At 46.8% G+C, this 12,233-nt stretch overlaps 1 protein-coding gene across 1 annotated transcript; it reads left to right on the top strand.

Annotated features, from left to right (window-relative positions):
- The first annotated feature begins 1,913 nt into the window (after window positions 1-1,913).
- Window positions 1,914-11,853, top strand: LOC114688849 (pregnancy-specific glycoprotein 22-like). Its single transcript, XM_028863341.2, has 5 exons — window positions 1,914-1,986; window positions 3,033-3,392; window positions 6,449-6,808; window positions 8,184-8,543; window positions 11,526-11,853. The coding sequence occupies exons 1-5, from the start codon at window positions 1,923-1,925 to the stop codon at window positions 11,807-11,809; spliced, it is 1,428 nt and encodes a 475-aa protein (XP_028719174.1). The 5' UTR covers window positions 1,914-1,922; the 3' UTR covers window positions 11,810-11,853.
- Window positions 11,854-12,233: the final 380 nt, after the last annotated feature.

Below are 12,233 nucleotides of genomic sequence, written 5' to 3'. Positions count from 1 at the left end.
GACAGTTAGTTAGATAACGGGGAACTTCCTTTGTAGAATCCTTATAGAGGAGAAGGACTTAACAGTTTGAAACAGTGTACTAGTTAGCATTAACTGTCACCCTGACATAGCCCAAAGTCATATTGGTGGAAAAAGAGTCCCAACTGAGTAATTGCAACTTCATGTCTATGGCCCATCTTTATCAAGTTAGGCTGTGGACATATCTTGATGGAGTGTCTTAATTGGTTCAGGAGGGACCAAGTCTCTTTGGGCAGCACCATCCCTATGCAGATGGTCCTTGGATGTATGAAAAAGCCAGGTAAACATGAGCCAGAGTGTGAGCCTGTGAATGAGCCAGCAAGCAGCATGTTTTCTGCCTTGACTTCCTTCAGTGCTACACTATGACACAGCCCCAGAAGGAAACTGGACCCTTTGCTCTTTCCTAAGCTGCTATACTCAGGAGAAAAGAATACAACAGTGTATTGGGAAGAGCAGAAGACATGTCAATTTGAATCAGTGTTCTTTGTACTAGAGAACAGACCCTTCAGCAACCTGTGGACAAAGAAAAGGAAGGCTTCGGACACCAGTGATGGGCCAGAAAGTTCATGTGCAGCCCCTGTATTAATCTACTTCCTTTAACTCTCAAGAGAAATGTTCTAGGACTTTCCTCTGAAATTTTCTGAGCACAGGGCTCCTTCTGAAGGTGCCTATCATCTGGATGTACACTATTTCAACTTATGGACTTCCTAGGAAAAATCTGAAACCTCGTGTAGATCCAACCTACACTAGAAGGAATTAGGAGTTCTGAAGAGCACAGTGAACCTGATGACAGGCCCTACATCCCACCTGTGCTGAGGGTATCAGGAAAGTTTACTGTTGACTTGTTGACCATGCCTACTGTAGCAATAGACAGGAGATTGCAGTTCTCCCAGTGATCTCCATGGAATGATATCAGGACACACCATTAAAAATCAGAAAATTGTTTTCCTGAATCATGATCTTGCCTAGCCAACTCATTTCTATCCATGTCTCCACTAACCCAGAGCTTCCTTCCTAGACTCTGTTCAGACCTACAGGCTGCTTCCTTCTTTTGAGAACACATGGGGAACCCTAAAGTCGCCTCTCTTGGCATCTCTCATAGGGGAAGACAGGATTACTACCAGGCAATCACCTAGGCAAAGGGCAAAGGTGACCCAGGAAGATCGGGGGCGGGGGCATGGCCTCACCGAACACAGCTCGGCCAATACATAATGCTGAAGGTTACATTGAAGCCCTTCATAGAAAGAGGGAGCTAACAGACTTTTCAAGAACACGCAGATTGCCTCTACCCCAACACTGAGGACATGAAACTCCTCACACAATGGCTCCTGGGACATTCTCCTGGATGAGGAAATTGACTGGTGATATTAGTGATACAGGATTGATCTTCATCCCTAGTCATCACTTAGCTAGTCTCTTTGTAGTCCTCAAAGACTGTCCTTTTTCCTTCAGGTAGTAAATCTCATCTTCCCAGAGCACTGAGGACAAAGGGCAGACCAGATGCTCAGCTGGCTCTCTGTGACACAAAGACACATAGGCAGGATAGAGGCTCCTTCTTACGTGCGGACAGACCTAAGGCCAGGACAGAGCAGATGTCAGGCATGAGATGAGTGATTGTTCTCTGAGGGCATGGGGATGCTTATCAGCCTTGTTGCTCAATGTGCTGCTTAGAGGTGAAACATAAAGAGAGAACAGTTGAGAGGCATGTGAGACAGCACTGGGAGTGGAAGGGACAGAGCAGTGTGCTGGACACAGATCCAACAACCAACAGCCCATTGGAATGTGGGTAGTGCTCCTACCTGGAAGGACACTCAGCTCAGAGGAAGGAAGGACAGCAGGGGCTGGAGCTGTGTTGGAACTGAAGCTCTTCTTCTCAGAGGGAGGATGCCACAGTGAGAAGAGAGATGGAGGTGTCCTCTATGATTCCCTGCAAGGGCTGTACCTCCTGGCAGGGGCTCCTGCTCACAGGTAAAATACCCATTTTCTATCTATTGGCATAGAGGGGGGCTCAGAAGCAGGCTGGAGTCTCCTAAAGGGGACAGGTACCTGAGAGGAGATTCGAGGTTTCTGTGTTCAGTCACGGGGCAGAAGGTACAGTGATGGACAGAGGCTCGGCATCCTGACTCTCAGTGGACGGGAGGTGATGAGAGGAGGAGAGAAGCCCCAACCACTCTCTATTCAAAGTGAGTCCCATTGGCTGCCTTGTTCTGAAGCCTGATGTCCCCAGTCATGGCAGGGTGACTCCAAATATAAATCAACAGGGATGGGGCAGGGAGATGGCTCAGTGTGTGGAGATTTGACAACCTATATTCAGTCCTCAGCTCCCACAGGGTAGATGGAGAGAACAGACTCCTGCAGGTTCTTCTCTGTCCTCTACATAGGGGCTCTGGCATGGATCTGCACACATGCACACTGAGACATGAGCCTTCAGAAATATATACACAGTATATAAATACATCTAAAAAATTAAACCAAACTTGATTATAATTAATGCCATTCACTCCAAACCATGACCTATGAAGATAATACCACAGAGACATGCTTACTTCCTACCTTCCTATGCTCCTGCTTTCACTCCTTTCTGTAATGGTGCCTGAATCTTTTTCAGGAAATGAATCTTCCTGAAGGTCACACTAATCCCTGTTCCCAGAAGCCATGGTTCTATCAGACTGTAAGTCAGTGTATGGAGAAGCTGATGTCAGGAGTTGACACACAAAGAGAACAGAGCAAAAAGTCAGAACATGAGGACCCTCTAGAGGAAGAGGTCAGAGTGGCTTCCTCACACCAAATACTCTTTATGTGAGGAGGGATATGAGGACACTTGTAGGGGGAGCAGACAGACAAGTGAGGAAATTATTTCATAGTGAGAAAAAGACTCCATAAGAGACTCAGAGGGATTGGAGGTCATGTTGTACACTTCCATCAAGGAGTGTGCTCACAGCCCTCCTCATACACCTAAGCTGAGTCATGATCACATTCGCTCAATATTGATGTTTCTCTCTCTTTCCTTCTAGCCTCCCTTTTAATCTGCTGTCATTTAGCCACCACTGCTAAAGTCACCATTGAATCAGTGCCACTCAATGTGTTCGAAGGAGACAATGTCCTTCTACATGTCCACAATCTGCCAGAGAATCTTCTAGCCTTTGCTTGGTTCAAAAGGCTGACAAAAACGAAACACAGAATTGGGCTCTATGCACTGAACATCAATTTATTTGTGCCGGGGCCTGTACACGTTGGTAGAGAGACAGTGTACCGCAACGGATCCCTGTGGATTCAGAATGTCACCCATAAGGACACAGGATTCTACATCCTAGAGACCATAAATAGACATGGACGAACTGTATCAATAACAACCATGTACCTCCATGTGTACAGTAAGTGATTTTTGTTTTGTTTTGTTTTGTTTTGTTTTTCAAGACAGGGTTTCTCTGTGTGACTTTTGAGCCTGTCCTGGAACTCACTCTGTAGCCCAGGCTGGCCTTGAACTCACAGAGATCCACCTGGATCTGAATCCAGCGTGCTGGGATTAAAGGTGTTTACCACCACCGCTCTGCAGAGTAAGTGATTCATATTGAACTCTAGGTACTGGGTGGGGCTATTCTAGTGGACACACTCGGAATCTTCAGCCTTGGCCTGTGCCTGTCTTCCCTCTGCATGTGTCCCCATGTTGGGGTTTGAATGCAAGACATGCAAGGTGGGGAATGACTGCAGTAGATCTGAGTCCTTGCAGACAAGTGGAAGCAAGGACCTCTGTGTGTACAGTAAGTGATTTTCTTTCCTTCATTTTCTTTTCTTTCTTTGTTTTAATTTTTTGAGAAAGGCTTTCTCTGTGTAGTTTTGGTGCCTGTCCTGGATCTCGCTCTCTAGACCAGGCTGGCCTTGAACTCACAGAGATCCGCCTGGATCTGAATCCAGAGTGCTGGGATTAAAGGCTTGTGCCACCTCTGTCCCGGCAGAGAAACATTTTTCAAAGGTTGTATTTTGACTTCCTTATGGTCAGGAACAGAGAGAGTTTCCTACTAGTCAAAGTCTTGTGCTCTCTGGAACCAGCTAGTGCACTGTCTGGAAAGCCACAGTTAGGCTAGATACCCTGGACATCTCCAGAAACTCATCAGGGACAGCATAGCTTGACAGGTACCTAGGCCATTAACCGTCCTGATGGGCTTATGAGACTTCAAGGGAAGGTCAGTGTCACAAAGAAGAGGGACTGAGGACACAGGTGCTCTTGACAAGTTCTTGTCCTCTGGGGTCCACCTCAGGGAATTCTCTCCTGCAGGGAAATGGCTACAGGCCATCTCTACTGAGATGGACAGCTCCCCAGATGTGAGCTGCAGTTCCCCCCAGTGATCAACAGGGGGAGCATCAGGACACACAATCAACACTCGGGGAAAACATTTACCTAACTAGAAACTTGTTTCTTGACTTTTACTCCTGTCCTACAGACCTGGAGGTCAGTGTCACAGCGTTCCCAGACCTTCTGGCTCCTTTTTGTGTCTGATACCCTGCCAGGGGTTCATGTTCAGTTCCCCCTTTATTCATTTCCTTTGGGAAAGGTAGGTTATCCCATGGGATTCACCTAGACAGAGGCCCAAGGCATCCAAGAGGCCAGGGAGCACATGGGCAGATTCATCACACAGTTCAGTCAGCAAAGGAAGTAGGACCATCATCATAAAATCCTTCGTGAGGTGATGAAGCCCAGAGCTCTCTTTATAGGATTTATGTCACCTCCTCTCACACAACCAGAATGTGAGGCTCCTGACACATCTGCTCTCGGGCCTTTGTCCTGGGTCAGCATCCTGACTGAGGACTGCTGTGATAATGAATCTATCCTCTTCTCCATGCATCACTCAAATAGTTCTTTGAAGCTTTACACACATCTCCACCACTTTCTTGCTTAGGTCAAGTTCCATCTTTCCAGAGCATTGAGAACACAGGGCAAACTGGGGGCCCAGCTGGATTTCTTTGTCACACAGGGAGTACAGAGGCCCTCTCTTGATTCTGATAGACCCAGGGCCAGGACACAGCCGAAGACAGCACCAGGCTGAGCTGCTGTTCTCTCAGGGCACAGAGATGCTCATTAGCCCTTTTGATCACTGTGTGGTGTGCAGGACTGAACCATTAAGAGAGAGGTGGATAGAGACAGGACTGAGAGTGGAGGGGCAGAGCATGGTTTTGAACAGAAACTCCCTCACAACCCATGGGACTCTGGGAGGTGATCCTTCCTGAAAGGAGGCTCAGCTAGAAGGGAAAAAGACCAGAAATCTTGGCGACTGTGCTGAAGCAGAGGTGACTCAGGAGGAGAACAGATAAGCCCATTGAGACAATGGAGGTACCCCTGTCCCCCTCTACAACATGTCAGACTCTCAGGAGCCCCGGCTCACAGGGGAGGAGATCCTGAGTTGACGGTTTGTGAGAGGAGAGGGCTCACCTACTCTCTGGAGTCTCCTAAGGGGGAAAAGAAGCTGAGATGAGTCTCGGGGTCTGTAGGTGAGAAGACACAGGTCCAGACAGAGGCTCAGTTGCAGGAAGCTCTCAGTGAACAAGAAACAGATACCAAAGAAAGTAAATGAATACCCAAATTTATTTACTATGACCACAATATTCTGAAGACTGATGTTCTTAGCTGTGACTTGTTATATAAAAAAATCAAGCTGCTGTTGATCAGTGATATGACTGAGGGAATATAGGCATTTGCTTCATTGTCTCTCACCCTGAGAAGCAATGAACACAACTGTCCTCTCAACTCCACATAGGTGCCTGTCCCACATTCACCCACACACCCTGAGATAAGCTCTTGCACACTATCTCACACACAAATACAAGTGAGTGCAAAAAAATTATAGCAAATGGAAAAATTAAACTCTGTACCCCCAGACCTATGAAATTCTTAAATAATTCCCTAGGCATACAGGGTCCTGGGACATCATTCATTCATTTTCCACAGGTATTTGAGATTTTATGGGCAGTACTTCTTTCAAAAGATAAGAAAATCTCAGTTCTCATAAAACCCCATTGCTTATTGACTGGTAGACAGGCCAGTAAAGAAGCTAGAAGGTGAAGTCAGCTATTGACTGGAACCACAAGAGGAATAGAAAGTGGCAGGAAGGGTCAGAGAGTGAAGACACAGGGTCTGTAGGGAAGAGGTTGGTCAGGCAGACATCAGGCCAACAGCACTCCACTGTAAATGTGAGCAGGGATCTGATGGCAGTGAGCTGGAGAAATGTTGACACCTGAGGAAATAGTGCCATATGGTGGGAATGACAAGTCAGGGACTCTGGGAATACAGAGGTCACATGCTGACCTCCAGCAAGTAGGACAGGGAGACAACCACCCATGCACCTGGGCTGAACAATGGACACACCTTCTCAGGGCCCCTTTTTGGCCAAATACAAAGGTATTAATATTGTTGGATCTCTCTCTTTCCTTCTAGACAACTTATTCACCCATGGGTGCCCTCACACCTCTGCCCGGCTCACTATCGAATCAGTTCCACCCAGGGTTGCAGAAGGGTCAAGCGTTCTTCTACTTGTTCACAATCTCCCAGAGAATCTTCGAGTCCTTTTCTGGTACAAAGGTGTGATTTATTTCAAGAAATTGGAAGTTGCCAGACACATAGCAGAGAAGAATTCAAGTGTGCTGGGCCCTGCACACAGCGGTAGAGAGACAGTGTACAGCAATGGATCCCTGCTGCTCCACAATGTCACATGTGAAGACATGGGATTCTACACCCTACGGACTATGAGTAGAGGTGTGAAAGTAGAATCAGCACATGTGCAACTCCAGGTGGACCGTAAGTGATTCTCTGTGGTCATTCTCTGTGTCAGGTGGGGGTGAGACACACAGGATTGTCATGCCTGGCCTGTGACAACCTCTCCTCTGCACTGGGTCCCCATGTAGGGGTTTGAGCACTTAGTGCAGGAAACACATGGTGGAGACTAAAGACCATAGATCAGGCTCCATTGTCTGGCTCCCCTTTGTATTAAGGAAGAACTTGATAGAAAGTAACTCAGCCCAGATGTCAGAGTCAGCTCAGTCTCCTGAGACTCTAGTCATACATGTGAGGAAACCATAGCAACCTCACAGAGATGTGAGCACCAGGAAGTCCTGGTCCCTGTCATCTCCTACTCAACTACATGTGAACCTGGGGAGCATTTATCTGGTATGGTATGTTACTTCCTTTCAGAGTTGACAGGGAATGATGGTTTTTTGCAGTGAATATCAAACTGTGGCATTTAGTAGCTCTGAACAGGAAAGTCTCTTAAATAAAAGCCAGGAATGGAAGCAGAGAAAATGGAGGAGTACTGCTCCCTGGCATGGTCATCATGGCTTTTTGAGCCTGCTGTCTTATGTCATCTAGGATCACTAGCCCAGAAATGGAAATGGTCTCACTGGGTTGGACCTTCCAGCATCAATCAACAACAACAAAAAAAAATCCTACTGATTTTCCAATAGGCCAGTCTGTTGTTGGCATTTTTATTTGAGGCTCCCGCTATCTAATTGACTCTAGCTTGTGTCAAGTTGACATAAAGCCAGCCAGTCTAATCCTATGGCATGACGATCCCATAGGACGGCTTTTTCTCTTTTTCCTTCCAGCTTCCTCTTGTACTTGCTGCAACCCTCTCCCTTGTGCCCCACTCACCATAGAACCAGTGCCACAGAATGCTATCAAAGGGGAAAGCGTACTTTTCCAATACCTGAGCCTGCCAAGAAGACCATAGTGCTCCTGCCTTCATCCAGTCCTAGTCCTGGAGGCTTCAGGGCAGAGCAGCAAGGACATCTAGAAGGTGAAGTCAGAGGTTGACTGAAACCAAAAAGGAAACTGTGAAAGAAGTCAGAAAGTAAAGATCCAGGGTGTATAGAGGAAAAGGTCAAAGGAGACATCATCTCAAACCTCAGTGTGCATGAGTGTGCACAATGTCTGACTGAGGGCAGTGAGGGGCAGCCATGTAAACACCTGAGGGGAGAGTTCCATGGAGAGAAATGACATATTTAGGGTACAGAGGGACTGGAAGTCATGTTGCTGACCTCCCACAAAAGTGGGATAGACACACCCACAACTGCATCTCTAGGCTGAGTGATGAACCCATCTACTCAGGACAGAGGTCGCCTTCTTTCCACCAAGCATGACGATCCCATAGGATGGCTTTTTCTCTTTTTCCTTCCAGCTTCCTCTTGTACTTGCTGCAACCCTCTCGCTTCTGCCCCACTCACCATAGAACCAGTGCCACGGAATGCTATCGAAGGGGAAAGCGTTCTTCTCCAAGTCCATAATCTGCCAGAAGATCTGCAAGCCTTTTCCTGGTACAAAGGAGTGTATAGCAGTCCTGTCTTTAAAATCACAGAATATAGCAGAACCAGAAATTCCATCACCCAGGGGCTTGAACACAGTGGAAGAGAGACAGTGTACACCAATGGATCCCTGCTGCTCCAAGATGTCACTGAGAAAGACTCAGGCTATTACACACTTCAAATTTTAAACAGAGTTTCGGGAAGTGTGATGACACACGTGCAATTCCATGTGAACAGTAAGTGACTCTCTATGGCCTGCAGCTGCTGGGTACAGTTTATCCTACTTCATACACTGAACTGTCAGAACTGGGCTTTTCCTGCTCTCTCTCCACCACTGCCTTGTGTCCCCAATCTTGTCTTTAGTCCCTTATTGCAGGACACACATAGGGTAGATAAACAGGGGTAGATCGGAACCTCTCACCTGTCTTTATCTGCAGAGAGATGTCCTGTGCTGGGTAAACTGAGTCCCAGAAATACAGCTAAAGGCCAGATACATGGATCTCTTACCATAGAGACATCCCTGAGAATGATACTGTGGGAATCAGGCAGGTCCTAGATGAGGAAGCCATGGGATCCTCACAGTGAGCACGAGGAAGCCCTGGCTGCAAATCTCTGTTCTGGCTAGACTCAAGAGGACACTGGGGAGCTTTTTGTCACTTCTCCATTTTGACTTCCTGTTAGAACTGCCAGGGAACAAGGCTTTATTGGTATTCGGAATCAGCCAGTGTACTTCCTTGTAAGTCACAGTTGGCTAGGCTACCTGCACATCTCCAGAGACTCAGCAGGGAGAGAATAGCTGGTCAGGAGCCTATGCCATTAACTAACTGTCGTGATGGACTATGTGACCTCACAGGAAGCTCAGAGTCCCCAGAAGAGGAACAGAGAACACATGTCCTCCTTGGACTTTCTTGTCTTCTGGGGTTCCTACCGGAGACTTTCTCCGGTAGGCAAACGGTGACAGAGTTGCTGAACTGGACAGCACCCAGACTTAAGCTATAGGTCCCTTAGTAACCACTAGACAACAGTAGAAGTCCACACAACACCCCGAAATGTGTTTCCGGGAGATATGAGCTTAACTTGTAGCCTGGCTTCCACCTGAGTCTCTACACAACTGGAGCCACTGACCGCATTCTCAGACCTACTGCCTGCTTCCTGTGTTACTAAGTGCACTACTCTACCAGAGGATCCTGTGTTACCACCCCATCCTTCTGACACCCCATCCTCAATGGGTAATACACCTACATAGGACAGATGCATCCCAGGAAGGACATAGAAAGACCATATGCACAGCTGATCATCACAAGAATTTGAAGGTCCCTCTGAAACTCTCCCTAGGATGATGGAGCAACAGACTCCAGGACTCAGGTCACCTCCTGCTTCACACCCATATGAATCTCCTTACACAATCCCTCTGGACTTCATGACAGTGCATCCTCAATGGTGACTCCAGTAAGAATGAGTCTGTCCCCTTTTCCAGGCCTCACTCAGCTGGTCCCTTTCCATCCTTTCCATGGATGTCCTTCATAGACATCCATGTCACCTTCCCATGGGGAGCCAATTTCACCTTCTCAGAGCATTGAAAAAACAGGGCAGACTAGGTGCTCATTTAGGATTCTGTGTTACAGAGGACATGTTGGGAGAACACAGCAGAGGACAGCCCTGGGGTGAGTTGTTGTTGTACTAAGGCACAGATATGATCACCAGCCTTGTGCTCACTGTGTGGTCTGGAGGACTGAAACTCACACACAGAGAAGACACAGGCAGGACCATCAAGTTGTCCCTTGACTTCAGTGTAGGTGTTGTGACTTGTATCCATCCAAACACATAAGATGGCATACACCTGCACAAACACCCACACCCATAACCATCCATGCCCACTCCCCACACATGCATAGCAATGTACGCTAGAGATTTAACTAGTTTTCAGTAGCTCCAAATAGAAGAATTTCATAAACACCTGGATATTCAAGGTCCTGGGACATTTGTTATTTTATCCTCCCACATATATCTGAGCCTTTCCAGGCACTGGACTTTCTAGAAAGATCAAACTAGTTTTTCCTAACAAAGCCCCATCTTTAGTGGATTGAAATACAGACCAGGAGGTCCATCTCTAAGTGAAGTCAGGGGTTGACTGCATCCAGAGAGGGAAAAGATCAAAGGGGTCAGAAGGTGAAGACTCAGTCTGTAGAGGAAGAAGTGGGAGAAGGCACTCCCATCACACACATATTCTGTGTGTGAGCAGGCATGTGAGGACAGTGAGCATGAAGACATCTGGGGAGAGATTTTACACAGAGGGTGTGACTCATTCAGATGCACTGAGGTCATGGAGGTAATTTTCTTATTCATCTGAGTTGGGTAGACACTGTTACCTACCTCACTGACTGATGCACCTAAGCTTCTCAGTATGCAGGGCTCTACCTTTTTACCAAAGACAATATATGTCTCCATATTTGTGAATTTGTCTCTCTTTCCTTCTACCCTTTCTTTTAGTCTATAGATACCCACTCACCACTGCCCAGCTTACTATACAGTCAGTGAAGAAGCACTGGCTCCAGACTTCTGTCATAGACTCAACTTTAGTTGACCCTAGAGAGCATATCTTCAAGGCTAGAATTTGACTTCCTGTCAGAGCTGAGAGGGAACAAGGCTTTACTGACTGTCCAAGTCCTATAGAGTGTGGGGCCAGCTGTGCACTGCTGTGACAACTGCAGTTCATAGGTCACCTGGCATCTCCTTCTGAGTCTCAGTGGACAGGAACCAGGACATAAGCCAACTCTTCTGATGGTCTTAGTAGACTTCAGAGAAGTATCAGGTCCTCAGAAGAAGGCACAGAAGGGACATTTCTCCAGGCAGCTCCCTGTCCTAAGAGGTTGAGTTTAAGGAATTCTCTCCCATAGGCAAAGAGTAACAGATGCTGCTGATATGAACAGCTCACCCAGATCCCAAGGTCAGGCCATTGCTCACACCTAACCTTAACTCATACACATGGCAATGATCATGCACTGTGTGTCATATTATAGTGAAATGGAGGCACAGGTAACAGTGCTTGAATCAGGATCACACAGGCCATGGGGAACAGATCCAAAGCAGAAGATATGATTATAGTCACAGTTCTAACTTACCTACCATGGAGGCTTGATTAAGTGTAATCTATAGGGGGGCTGGTTGAATCTCTGAAGGACTAATGTCATTGTGTCCACTCCTCTGTTTCTTTATAGAGCCTGTGACAATGCCCTTGCTGGGAGTCTCTGATACCACAGTCACAGTACAGAGCTCTGTGCTCTTCAGTTGCCTCTCATCTGATATTGGAATCTCCATCCGTTGGATCTTCAATAATCAGAGTCTGCAGCTCACAGAGAGGATGTCCCTGTCCCCCATGAATTGTGGACTCAGAATAGATCCTGTCAGGAGCGAGGATGCTGGAGAGTATAAGTGTGAGGTCTTCAACCCTGTCAGTTCGAAGACCAGTCTCCCTGTCAGCCTGGTCGTGATGCATGAGTAACTTCTCCTCTCATCCTACAACAGAGTGAGGGCATTTCTTTATCAATGGGGTATAAAATGGGGAAAAGTAATGTGGTAAAAACTTTCAGTTACCACTCAGGTACAGCCATATGGTGACTCAAGCCTGTAATCCTGGGATAAATGTATGCACAAAGAAGGGCCAGCATTCATAGTGAGACTTAGTCTCCAAAGGAAAATAAGGACATCAATATGGTAATCAATACTGCGAAGGGGTTAAGAGCCTAGTTGTGGATTAAATATATAATCTGTCCTCAGAATGTGTGGGATTTATTTCAGGAACTGCCCAAACTTCTGTATTCTCTAAATCACCTGTTAAATGGTGCACTGTTTGCATAGAGATTACCATCCTCTCATATGTTCTAATAGTTTTACCTAAAATCAAGGCCTCTCTAGACAACAGTCAT

This window comes from Peromyscus leucopus, chromosome 1 (assembly GCF_004664715.2).
Source record: "Peromyscus leucopus breed LL Stock chromosome 1, UCI_PerLeu_2.1, whole genome shotgun sequence".
In the NCBI taxonomy this organism is placed as follows: Eukaryota; Metazoa; Chordata; class Mammalia; order Rodentia; family Cricetidae; genus Peromyscus; species Peromyscus leucopus.
This window is presented reverse-complemented; position numbering and strand designations above follow the sequence as displayed.